Raw genomic sequence first — 13,215 nt, 5'->3', positions numbered from 1 at the left:
ATCAGGGCGCGTGTGAGGTCCTCACGGTGCTCGTCCCGGCTCTCTCTCGCCCGTCCCCCATCGAGTTGCATATCCAACAGCGATTATTCACTCCTGATCATGTCTATCCCAAACACACAGCCTGTACCCGGACATCAAGGCGCTTCAGCCAGCTTCTTACGCTTTCAAAAGCTCTGGGAGGACGCCATTCTCAAGTACAACAATGTTACGGACTCGGACCTCCGTCGCTCACCCCTCTTCAACCAAATGATCTACGCAAACTCCGTCGAGGAAGTCATTCGCGTCCTCGAAGAGCACAAGAAAGGCTTCAGGGCTTTTCGCAAACACGGCGAGAAGGCCCGGGCCGTTGTGGCACCGATCTTTACCTTCACGAAGCTGTTCATCGACACTGGTGGCGAGGCGGCTGCGGCTTCAGTGTGTGCTCTGCTTATGTTAATTGCCTTTCTCTCATCTACAAACAGGGTGTGGTGCCCGGCGGCAAGGCTATTTTCACGGCGTTCGGGGTCCTTCTAGAGGTACGCCCGCCATTTGCGGCCAAACTCTGTCAACTTTCATTTCCGGGGCTAACAATCATCAAGGCAGCCGAAAAGGTTAGCCAGAGCTTCGATGCTATCGAGGGACTTCTGTCGAGGCTCGGAGGGGTCCTTGGACGCCTTCACAATCACCTGCGATCACACGCGGTGCTCAACGACCAGCTGGAAGACATCTTTGTCTGCGCGCTCATCCAGCTGCTCGATGTACTCGCAATCTGTACAAAATATGTCAGGAAGCAAGTGTCATTGCGCGACACAATTTTGAAGCGCACGGGTAGGGAATATTCACCTTCAGATCACCATGGGAGTCACTCCTAATCATTGAGATAGGGGACTACGGTCGAGCTCTCCTTGGTAACAAGGATGTAAAGGATGCGCTTGAGAAGCTAGACAAGCTCACAAAGGAGGAGCTTTTGGCCAATACAGCTCAGACTCTTGATGTGGCACAAGGCATAGCCAATGATGTCAATGCAGGTTGGTCATCACCACATTGTAGTACATCTTTGCATATCCTCATCCAATGCATTTCTAGTGTGCAATGATCTTGCCGACCTGCGAGGCATTGGAGCTAGCACTCTCAACCTACACCGTGAGGACTGCATCTCTGGGGTATTCAATCTGGCTTAACCAGGCTTGCAGTTGACAAGGACATTTGTGACTGGCTAGCTCCCTCTGATCCAAGTCAAAATCATGAGGAGCGACAAACTTCACACTTGGCAGGCACTTGCATGTGGTTCTTTGACAGCAAGTTTGAGGAGTGGAAAGATAGTAAGAATGGTGTGTACTGGATCCATGGGAACCGTAAGTCTTCTATACAGCTGTGGGTGGTCATTCATTAACTGTGTGTTGTAGCTGGAACAGGGAAGAGTGTTCTTTGGTGTGTACAGCTTAAAGTTGGCTAACACCCAGTTAGCACTAATGGTATGCCTTGGCAATTACAGCTCATCTATCATTGAACATATCTTGTCCACCTCTGACCTGCACGTGGCTTACTTCTACTTTGACTACCGCCGCACTGAGATGCAGACCATAACTGGCCTGTTGGCCTCTCTCATCTACCAACTTGCTACCTGCTCTGAACAGTGTCACCAAGTCCTGATGAAGTTCTGTGCAGAGAACAGGACCAAGCTGAGCCCTACTAGGGAACTTCTCATTGGCTGCCTAGAGCAGATTCTTCAGGCTTCCACCAGTGGAGTGGTTATCATCATTGATGCTCTTGATGAGTGTCCACACTCTATCAGACAATCCGAACTATTCCCTACCCTCCACAGACTTGTGTCAAGAAACCTTGGAGGCCTACACATTCTCTTCACAAGTCGGCCTGAGGCTGACATCCAGAAGGCTATATCTGGTTTTCCTGCCCACCAGCTCAAGCTCCATGATGCTGATGCACACACTCGTGACTTGGCTGTCTATGTATCCCATGGTCTTTCTGGAGATGACTTCTCAAGCTGGCCAGAGGATATCAAGAAGCTTGCTCAGCAAAAGCTCATGTCAATGGCAAATGGCATGTATGTCAAGTGTTTTATTCTTATTTTAGATTCAATTCATTTTAATTTTGTGCAAGGTTTCTCTGGGTTAATCTGCAGCTTGAAATGCTGCGGAGCTGTCCTCCTGGTGATATTGAAGAGGCCTTGACCAGTCTTCCCAAGACAATTTCTCAGACATATGAACATATCCTTTCAAGCCTTGAGTCAAATGGAACTGTTGCAAGGTGGAGACAGCAGATATTTCAGTGTATTGCATTTGCCAAGCAGCCACTCTCTCCCTCTGAGCTTGTGGAACTTCTTGCAGTTAACTTCTCAGCCACCAGCAACTCAAAGCTCATTCCCAGCCTTCGTATCTCTGACCCAGAAGGCTTCCTGGTCAAGATGTGCTCCAGCTTTGTGGAGATTGTTGACAATCATGATGACACAGTCAAGCATCCTCGGATTGTCCAATTTGTCCATGCCTTTGCACTAGACTTTCTCATCACAGGCCAATTACCACCCTCTCTTAGATTATATCACATTGATGATCCATCAGCACACATCACTCTGGCAAGACTGTGTTTCCTCACCCTTCTCTCTGGCAACCTATCACCATCAAGCCTTCCATTTTCTGACTATGCTGTGTGGTATTGGCAAGATCACATATTTCCTGGGCAAGTTGCTGAAGTCATTGATAATCTGCTGTCCCAATTTCTCCTTGCAACCACACCTTACCACTTCTTCAAGTGGCAGAAGGCACGACCCGAACATCAAAATGGAAGGCAGTCTCTTGTATATTGGGCAGCCTATCTGGGGCTTCCACGCTACATTCAAGCCATGCTCAAGGTCAAGGGAATGGAAATCAATGCTCTGGGGGGTCTCTTTGGAACACCACTGTCTGCTGCTACACACCAAGGACACCAAGATGTGGTCTTGTTACTTCTAAGCCAAGGTGCAGGCAGCAGTGTTCCTGGGATATATGGATGGACACCACTACATTGTGCTGCAGGAGAAGGCCAGATTGACATTGCACACACTCTTCTTGAGCATAGTGCAGCCGTCAATGCACAGATCCAGGACGATACAACACCGCTATATATTGCTGCACAGAACGGCCACGTCGAAATCGTGCGCATCCTTCTCGAACACAGCGCAGCCATCGACGCGCCGAAACACTGGGACGGTGCGACACCGCTATTTGTCGCTGCACGGAACGGCCATGTCGAAATCGTGCGCGCCCTTCTGGAGCACAGCGCAGCCGTCGATGCGCAGTTCCAGACTGAATCGACTCCACTATATATTGCTGCACAGAACAGCCACATCGAAATTGTGTGCGCCCTTCTGGAGCATAGCGCAGCCGTCGATACACCGCTATGTGTCGCTGCAGAGAACGGCCACGTCGAAACCGTGCGCTCCCTTCTGGTGTACAGCGCAGCCGTCGATGCGCAGACCCAGAAAGGTGTGACACCGCTATATGTCGCTGCACAGAACGGCCACGTCGAAATCGTGTGCGCCCTTCTCGAACACAGCGCAGCCATCGACGCGCCGCAACAGGATGGTGCAACACCGCTATGGATCGCTGCACACAACGGCCACATCGAAGTCGTGCGCGCCCTTCTGGAGCATAGCGCAGCCGTCGATGCGCAGACCCAGGAAAGTGCGACACCGCTATACGTCGCTGCACAGAACGGCCACATCGAAGTCGTGCGCGCCCTTCTGGAGCACAACGCAGCCGTCGATGCGCGGACCCAGGAAAGTGTGACACCGCTATATGTCGCTGCACACAACGGCCACATCGAAGTCGTGCGCGCCCTTCTGGAGCATAGCGCAGCTGTCGATGCGCAGACCCAGGAAAGTGCGACACCGCTATACGTCGCTGCACAGAACGGCCACGTCGACATCGTGTGCGCCCTTCTGGAGCACAGCGCAGCCGTCGATGCACAGTTCGAGGATGGTTCGACACCGCTATGTATCGCTGCACAGAACGGCCACGTCGAAATCGTGCGCGCCCTTCTGGAGCACGGCGCAGCCGTCGATACTAGGTTTCAGACCGGTTCGACACCGCTATACGTCGCTGCACAGAACGGCCGCGTCGAGGTCGTGTACACCCTTCTGGAGCACAGCGCCGCCGTTGATGCGCAGATGCAGGACGGTTCGACTCCGCTATATATCGCTGTACAGAACGGCCGCGTCGAAGTCGTGTGCGCCCTTCTGGAGCACAGCGCAGCCGTTGATGCGCAGATCTGGATCGGCTCGACACCGCTACATATCGCTGCACAGAATGGCCACGTCGACATCGCACGCATCCTTCTCGAGCACCACGCAGCTGTCGACGCGCGGACACAGACCGGACGGACACCACTACATGCTGCCGCAAGACAAGGCCACGTCAGTATTGTGCGCATTCTTCGCGAGCATGGGGCAGCTGTCGACGCGCAGGATGAGGATGGCTTCACCCCGCTGTTCGATGCAGCCTCGAATAGGGACATCGACGTTTGCCGCGTTCTCCTCGATAACGGCGCAGACCTCACAGTCGTGGACACCGGCGGATTACGTGCACTGGACCATGCGAAGGCGGAGGGACGCGCTGAGGTTGTGCGCCTACTCCTCGACCGTGGTGCCGGCGCCGATGAAGAGAGCTCAACGCGCGGTGAACCTGCGGCGCCCGACGTGCACGAACATCGCGGATAGGGCGCGTCACGCATATGCTGTACGGCTCGTAACACGTACGTGGGGAATCGGCGAACCGGGCGAGGTTGCGGCGGTATTGGGAGGAGTGTGGCGGACGGCACGGACGAGTGAGTGGTACGCAAGGTCAAATGCCTATGTGAGAAGTGGGCGAAAGCGGAGAGAAATCTCGGGGACGAGTCTAGCTGTATATTTTGTATGCTCGCTCAGCAGATATCTCGCACGTTCTCGGAATGTAGCACTCTGGAAGATTAGGCACATATCTTGTTATTGCAGACTGTAATATTATACATGGACGCTCCGCAAGTGCATACCTACCGCACTTTGCCCATCCTCAAGCCTGCATAGCACTCTCGTTGAGATTATTGAGGCAGAGCAGACCCTTGCAAGCGTACCTCGGCAGTCTGTCTTTATCGTCCTGCTCCCCTACGTTGTCTTGAAGACCGTCTCGTCTTCATGATGTGCTCGAGAATTTGCTACGTGCTTGCGCTCGAGCCCGCGAGGGTGCACGACGGCAAGGACGCGATGAGCAGCTAGAGCGAGTCTTCATCGATGCCATTGAAGAACTTCCTGCCGTCCGGCGACGGCTGTGTATTGGCGCTGATATTCGGCGACGATGGGCATGCCTTGGGTGACAACGGTCTGGTGAGCGAGACCCGAAGAAGATCGTACTGATAGCGCATGCGCACCTCGTCGTGGCCTGCAGGCACTATGTGTCCGAGTACATACAGCGCACGCTGGACGCTGAATCGCCAATGACATGCTCGACGACGACGAGTTCAGGTTGGACGGATGTGGAGGCATGCCCAGCTCCCTGGAGGCACGGTTGTTGCAGAGCACCAGGGAAACGGCGACGTGAGGTAACTCGCCAGCAAAATATTCAATTGGGAAGGCCGACGCCGGTGTAGACGCGGGGCAGTGTCGGGATGGGGAAGTGGAAGAACATGGCTGAGGAGATGGCGAGCAGGAGCAACGAAGAAGACGAGAACGAGTTTAAATCAGCGGTTTAGCGCCACGTGTTTGGCTGTATAAGAGCCCTTGTTGGGCACTCGTGCATGTTACCCGGCTATACTTGCAACTCGACCTGCGCGAGCTCGCTCTTTCGCTTTAGCTAAAGCCAACGGGGTCGATGTGGGACCTATTCAGGAATGGTCACCTCAACGTTTGCAGCGGACAAGGGCTCGCGGATAGCACTCTCTTGCGCTAAATGCCGGGGCCGGCGGTAGGTACGCTGCCTCTTCTCCTCTTCTTGAGCCTGACCAAACTTGCTTTCAGACGAACTACTCAAAGGACCAAGCAGAGGTCTCTCGAGCAAACGAAGGAGGCTTCAAGCCGAACATCCGCCAGATCGCAGGCTCAAGGAGATCATGAGCCGCAACCCCCGCCCCCAGCTCTCGTTCTCGCTCTCGTTTCCCTCACTGCACGGAAAAGCATGGTCCCAAAGACAAGATTAAATCCTGAGAGAAGATTGGCAGGACGTATTCACAATACTCATGCGTCTCCACGACGAGAGCGAGAAGGTACAAATAACGGCGGTCAGGCAGTGAGTCTTCCTTGCTTTCCCAGCGACTTACAAGCTCACGAAAATGCTGCTCCTCAGAAATGCCAAGGACCTAGAGGGCTTTATCGCGCAACACGAGTAATTCTGCCATGGTCACATCGTCGATATAGTCAGAACCCTGGGGTGCTTCACGAAGGACGAACTCTCGGTTGTCCTTTCACCTCGGCCCCGGCCTCCACCAGCTGCCGTTGCGCCGCATCGACCTCGAGGTCCGGAAAACTCGCTACCGCAAGCGCCACCTCAGCTTCGCTCTGAATGAAGATGCGAGGCGCACTTCCATCGCCCCCAGCCGGATCGTCAGCTGCGTTTACTGATTCTTCGACAACCTCGGGTTCCTCGAGGTCGGGACGCCGATGACCGCTGGTGCGACCACGAAGCTATTCAACGCGCACCGCAACGACCTCAGCCTCTGACTGTACCTCCGTATTTCTTCCGAGCTCCAGTAGAGCAGGTCATTTTCGGCGGTGTGGACGGGGTATACGAGATCGGACGTGTCTTCCGCAGCAAGGACATCTACCTGACGCACAACTCGAGTTCCCGATCTCCGAGCGCTACGGGGCGTATGCGAACATGTACGATATCATGGACACCACTGAGAGGCTGACTGGGGGCCTCGCCAAATGTCTTACGGGCGGGAAGACGACTGTGGCGCTACACCCCGAGGGCAAGGACGGCGAGAGTGTGTATGAGCTGGTTTTGCAGCGGCCATGGGCGCGATACGACATATTCACGAAGATGGGGAAGAAGCTGGATTTTGTGCCGGGGGAGACGCTGTACACGGAAGAAGCGAACGAGTTTCTGCATGAGCTGTGCCAGAAGGTCTATTATATTACTTGCTGATATTGCCACGAAGGCTCAACGTTCGTGCGCGGCATGGTGTCAAGTGCAACGAACCCCCGGACAATACACGCCAATCGGCGAATTTACTGAGCTCTGCATCTCCTCTGCCTCGATCGGTAAGCTCGTTTGCATAACTGTTCCTAGTGCGCTACTGACAGCCAGACACTCGGTCGCCCGCAGGTGATATCGCCACCCGCCAAGTAATGCGAGCTGAACGATCCGTTCGAGCAGCGGCTGCGGTTCGAAGAGTAGAGTGAGGCAGGAGGGGCAGGGTGATGACGAGGCGCAGGGTATCAATGAGACGTTCGTTGACGCGTGCGTGTCATTCCCTGCTATATCCGCTCTCCATCTGATGGTCCCGCTGTGACAGCCTGGAGCTTCACTCCGCGCCGACGGGTGGGGCGGGGCGTCGGTATCGGCCGCCTGGCGTTCCTGACTGATTCTGCCAGTACGTCTACCTCTTCTGAGGCCATCTTCACTTTCGTTAACCGTCTGTTCAGACATCAGGGAGGTCTTACGGTTCCCTACGAGGAAACCCGGGATAGAGACTGCGACCAATACCGCGGGTCCCGTCGAGCACTCTCGACAAGACCATCTCAGTCTTCTCGCGCACGCCGAGCAGCCGGGAGGTGGCAAGTTTCTTCAGCCCAAGGGTACACGCTTCTCTTCTCGTGAGCATCCGGGCTTGCCTCGACGGTATTCTCTTTCCATTCGCGCCGCGGCTCCCTTCCTCCGGGATCCACGCCATCACGCTCACCAACGTGCCGGCGGACGAATATCTCTCTCACTCTCACTATTTCTTCCCCTACCCAAGCCTCGGCTGCTGGGTACGATGAACGACGAGGCCACACTCCGCACGTTGTTCCCGTCCCGCACGGCCATGACAGCATTCTCATTGCTTGAATGGCTCGACCCCAACGGCTTCGCATGGAACAAACGCCATAACCGTACGCTGAAAAGCGGCGGGTGCGTCTAGACTCCGTTTGTTCTGGAGCTCGTTCCGGTCCTCGAGCTCTGGAGGCAAGGACACTAAGATGCTCTCGCTTTCGGCTGCGAAACGACGCGCTCAAGAGGAGCGGGATTGGCTCGGCGCGACCGGCGGCCGTCTCGAGGCGTCTGTGGAAGAGTTCGCGAGAAAAACGAGGTCCGTGTGCGGAGAACGAGGATGCGGCCGCTGGTGCCGACAAAGACGAACCGACGGAGGAGGAGAAGGACGAGTTAGGCGGGGAGGAAGGGATATGAACCATCCTCGGGAGTTCCTGGGTGATAAGCGCCCTTTCTGCGGCTCGGGGCGTGATACTTGCGACCGCCAGTCAAGGTCTTCTGGTGATGATGGTCGCCCTCTCCCCGCCAGTGAAGAACGAGGACCCAAGTCTGCTCCTCCCAGTGACCGCCGTCTAACGATCGCACAGCTCGGCCAGGCGACGACAGACGCCCGCCTCCGCCCTTCGAAACCCGACGAAAGATCGACAGGGCGTTCTTCCGCTGCAAATCCGTCCCAGGCCCTTGCCCGCGGACGAGTGTCGTAGAGCTGGACCTTCCCGAGCTGCTGGCCAACGCCGCCATCTGGAAGACTACTCAAATGAGGCTCCAACGTCAGTCCCCGCCCCCTGCGCTTCCTCGTCCTACAGATGACCGCGTACGACCAGCCGCTAATGGTAGATGCGTGCGCCAGGCTCTTGATGACTGGGAACCTTATCTCCGGTGTGTATTCTTTTCCTCCCCCCGGGCCCTTTCTTAAACTTGCCTAAACTTGCTCTCAGATGAACTGCTCAAGAGGCGGAGCAGAGTCCTGTCGAGTGGCAAAGTAAGCGAGGGAGACCTCGAGCTGAATGCACGCCGCTTTATCCACTGTCTTACAACTCAAGATACTGAACTCTGTCTTGAATTTCGCTCGCATCAGGTCCGCAAGCTCCAGGAGGCCAGAAGCCCTTAAGGCCTTACCCCTACCCTCATCAGATCGGGGTCTCGGTACCGCTTCCGCGCTACATTGAAAGCATGGTTCTGCAGGCAAAGTCAAGCCCGAGGAGAAGAGCGAGGGCATCGTTGAACGTCCTGAGGGACGTATCCATACCTTTCGTGTATCTCCACGGCGAGAGCGAGGAGGTTTAGGCCATGGCAGCCAGGCAGTGAGTGTCTCTTGCCTGTCCGGTAAGTATACGCACACGGAAAAATCGCTCCTCAGAGATGACAAGAACCCAGAGGGCTTCGTCGCGCAACACGAGCACTTCCGCCATGGTGACATCGTCCACGTTATTGGAGCCCTTGGGACGTACCAAGAATGACGAGCTCTTAAACACACGTTCCAAGATGATTCTCCTCACTCGAACCTCCGCCAGCTGCCGTTGGACCGCTTCGATCTCGAGGGCCAGGGAACCCCGCTATCGCAAGCGCCAGCTGGGCGTTCTCACGAGGAAACGAGGCGCACGTTCATGACCTGCAGTCGCATCGTCAACTACGTTCCACCAGTTCTTCAACAATCCTGGCTTTCTCGAGGTCGAGACGCCGATGATAAGTATGACTGCCGGCCATGGGCGCGACCACGACAGTAGAGGAGATGCTGCACACCGAAGGGACGAGCAAGTTCCTGCGGGGGCTGTGTCAGCAGGTCCGTTATTTCGTCTGTCAATGTTGCGATGAAAGCTCAGTGTCCTTTTGCAGTGCTTCGTGGAGTGCAGCGAGCCCCGGACGAATGCACGTCTGCTGGACCAGCTGATCGGCAAGCCCATCGAGCCTCTCTGCATCTCCCTCGCCTTCATCAGTAAGCTTGCCCGCGCAAATGCTCCTGGACGCTACTGACGCCGCGGGTGATGTAGCCGGTCGCCAAGTATCGCCGGTCGAAGCCTGGTCTTTGCGAGTATTTTGATGGGTCTATTTGCGCAATTTTGCAGTGTTTATACAGGGCTGAACGTCTGTTCGAGCAACGACTGCGGTTCGAGCAGCAGGTAACGCAGAAGGAGCAGGGTGACGACGAGGCCCAGGATATCAACGAGATGTTCGCCGACGCGTGCGTACCGTCCCCTGCTGTATGTGCGCTCCATCTAATGCTGATGGTTTTGTTGTGTTAGCCTGGAGCACAGTCTCTCGCGGACGGGACGGGGGCTTATGAAAGAGTTGCAGTGCGAGGAAGAACGACGATCATCACCAGGGGGTCTCGTTCCCCTCGTCCTCCGCACACGAGCCGCACTTGGCCTAGTCGTCTTTCCCCGCAAGTGGAGAACAAGGACTTGCATCAGCTCCCGTTCCGATGTCCCAGAGTCGCATGATGCTGTGGGACATCGGAACGGGGGCTTATCTCCTCGCCCTTAACACAGGTATCTCGTTCAGCATCGCGCGCTTGTCCCCTGATGGCTCCGGAATTCTAGTTGACGGCGACGAACGACTCGTTCAGCAGTGGACGCCTCTTGATTTTGATACGCAGGTGTTAGGCTCAATTTCTCAGCGTTGAGTAACCGTCTCAAGGGCTTCTGCACTGATCGCATATAGTAGTGTATTTAGTGTATTTAGAGGTGCAGCCGTGCGTAGTGGGTGGGCTACATGGCAAAAAGAAATAGCAAGGTTTATATTGAGCTTGTGGAGGTCGACAGCACGCATGAGCACTCGATGAACATGAACATCACAACGACGAAAATACTCATACAGCCAGAACGCATGCGCGCTAAACACGAAAGCGCTGACGCTCCTGCTCGTCCCAACTCATTCTCAAGCATCCAAGATCCCCTCTGTTCTTCCACTCCCCCTCTCTCCTCTCGCTGCTGCCTCGCGTCTGCAAAGGTTGAGACCTTTCAGACTAAATGCTCAGCTAGTAAGTTATTTCATATCACCGTCTCTCTGGAGCCCCGTAATAGCCGTGCTCGGAAACTGAACATGCCTCCAAACTAGTCCTGCTCGAACAGGCCACCGCCAAGCACGCTGTTCACGGTACAGTGTCCGGCGTGCTCCACATGCACTCGGACACATAGCATGGGTCTGGGATCCCAGTGAGGTGCGCAGTTGACATGATCTTCCGCGGGCGTCGCTCATCGAGCTGCTGTCGTCTAGAGTACGCCCTGAGTACAGCCTGTCGAGCGTGAATGGCAATGCATCAGCAAGACTGTCACTGCCGCAGATACAAGGCTGGCCCCGCCTCTGTCTCTCTGGTGCAGTTGGCGACCGTCCTTCAAGACATGGTGAAAGATCAACAGGACCTCTTGCAGATCGACCCTGGCCCTCACCTGCGGATGAGGTTCGCGGAGACGCGCCCTCACGAGCTGCTGACGAATGTCGCCGTCTGAACGATAACTCTACCAGCACTCCAAAATCCGTCCCTACCCCTGTGGCTCCTCGTCCTGGAGACGACCGTGTACGGTCATCTGCTGACGATAGATCGGCGCGTCAGCCTTCTCTCTAAGTCACGGCCTGGCGACCCCTCTCCTGCAAATCGACCTGCGCCGGATGACCGTGCGGCTGCTGCACCCGGTTCGAACTCCACGCCTTCACGTCCAGTTCCAGACTGTGCTTCAGCACCGATTCGACCTTCCTATCCCCGTCCATCTGTTGCTGATACTCGCTTCCTGATCGACTCTCATGACCTGAAGATCGTGGTTGGCCTCTGGCAAACGATCATCCACAAAGGCTTTTACAAGGACCCGCTCGCCACCAAGATCTAGCTCTCCTCCAAAGGCTCGTCTATTGTCCTTGGTGCATGATGATCCTTCGCGTAGCTTCAAGTCTCGCCTGAACGAGGTGAGTCTCGTCTGCTGGAACGTGCATCGTATTCTGATCGGTGTGAGCGTGACAGATCCTGGGGCCGCTGCTCGGATGATAAGCCTTGGATCGAGTCGGGTCCGTAGGGATGTTCCACTACCGGGCTACATACACAACCGATTTCCTCCAATCGCGAATGCGCTCCTGCTCCGCACCAAGACCGCGACTACGACCAGGATAGAGACGCAAGGTTTGCTCGTGGTGAATCGCCGTCATCGCCTAGCTTGGAGACCCGTGAGGATGATGAGCTGCCGAATTTCCCCGCGTCACCGTCTTTCCTACCATTTGGCGATATACCGCCTCCCCGCCCGTTTGACACTCGTCCCCCAAGTGCACTTCTTTCCGACGGGTACCCTCCTGATGACCAGGAACGCGACCGGTTCGAACGTGCTCGCTATTCTCGGTCGATGCAAACTCGGAAAGCTACAACCGGGTTGCTGTCGCAGCCCCAGCCTGCCACGTTGTACCAACTCAGCCGTCGACGACCTCAGACCTCCGGTGAAGCGAGCCAAGGACGATGCGTTCGATGCTTCGGGATACTGTTCCTCTGCACCGGGTGCGGCCGATGTCGGGCGTAACTACCCGCCGCCACCGCGATTGCGTACACCACCGCCGGGGCCTCCGGGCGCGTACTACGACGGTGCCAGAGACTATCCTCCATGGGGTGTGAGCCCTGCTCCTTCAGCTCGTGATCGTGATCGCGAATACATGGACGGTAGAGGCGGATATGCGCCCCTACGACAGGCGAGAGCCTGCATCACTGGACAGAATGCCTCCGCCGAGATCACCGGCACCGTATACCAGAGGCGGCTACGGAAGGGATGAGCGCCGGTATCGTCCACCACGACCGCGATTACTTGAGAACGCGACGAGCTAGGACATTTGATGTACTTCTGCTGCTGCGTCTTGCATACTTGTTTGCGTGTGCACTGTCTAATCAATAATCTGGTCGCATATGCGTATTCCATGTTTCGTTGTGCAGTGTTTTTGTCGTGGTATCTATGACCATGCCCTCTATGATGTACTCACGCGAGCTGGCTTCGAGCGAAATGGACGACGGGTGTGGTGATGCATCAGTTCTCGCCGCGTGTCGGGCACTGCCTGCCTATTGCCCCACGGTCCTCGTATCAGGGCGCGTGTGAGGTCCTCACGGTGCTCGTCCCGGCTCTCTCTCGCCCGTCCCCCATCGAGTTGCATATCCAACAGCGATTATTCACTCCTGATCATGTCTATCCCAAACACACAGCCTGTACCCGGACATCAAGGCGCTTCAGCCAGCTTCTTACGCTTTCAAAAGCTCTGGGAGGACGCCATTCTCAAGTACAACAATGTTACGGACTCGGACCTCCGTCGCTCACCCCTCTCACAAATGATCTAC

At 55.7% G+C, this 13,215-nt stretch overlaps 3 protein-coding genes across 3 annotated transcripts; all 3 read left to right on the top strand.

The window, feature by feature from the left end:
- Window positions 1-6,821: 6,821 nt before the first annotated feature.
- PHACADRAFT_210624 (uncharacterized protein) lies at window positions 6,822-8,456 on the top strand (the record flags this gene model as incomplete). Its single annotated transcript, XM_007397463.1, has 4 exons — window positions 6,822-7,070; window positions 7,105-7,207; window positions 7,462-7,539; window positions 7,592-8,456. The coding sequence occupies 4 exons, from the start codon at window positions 6,822-6,824 to the stop codon at window positions 8,065-8,067; spliced, it is 906 nt and encodes a 301-aa protein (XP_007397525.1). The 3' UTR covers window positions 8,068-8,456.
- Window positions 8,457-9,433: 977 nt separating this feature from the next.
- On the top strand, window positions 9,434-11,740 carry PHACADRAFT_210623 (uncharacterized protein; the record flags this gene model as incomplete). Its single annotated transcript, XM_007397462.1, has 5 exons — window positions 9,434-9,699; window positions 9,753-9,852; window positions 9,908-9,938; window positions 9,994-10,121; window positions 11,382-11,740. Exons 1-5 carry the CDS (start codon window positions 9,622-9,624, stop codon window positions 11,738-11,740), a joined length of 696 nt encoding a protein of 231 aa, XP_007397524.1. The 5' UTR covers window positions 9,434-9,621.
- Window positions 11,741-12,197: 457 nt separating this feature from the next.
- On the top strand, window positions 12,198-12,790 carry PHACADRAFT_185689 (uncharacterized protein; the record flags this gene model as incomplete). The annotated part of the gene is made up of 1 exon (XM_007397461.1): window positions 12,198-12,790. One exon carries the CDS (start codon window positions 12,198-12,200, stop codon window positions 12,660-12,662), a length of 465 nt encoding a protein of 154 aa, XP_007397523.1. The 3' UTR covers window positions 12,663-12,790.
- Window positions 12,791-13,215: the final 425 nt, after the last annotated feature.

This window comes from Phanerochaete carnosa (assembly GCF_000300595.1).
Source record: "Phanerochaete carnosa HHB-10118-sp unplaced genomic scaffold PHACAscaffold_6, whole genome shotgun sequence".
Classification (NCBI taxonomy): Eukaryota; Fungi; Basidiomycota; class Agaricomycetes; order Polyporales; family Phanerochaetaceae; genus Phanerochaete; species Phanerochaete carnosa.
Note: the sequence above shows the minus strand (reverse complement) of the source record. Positions and strands in the feature narration are given on the sequence as shown.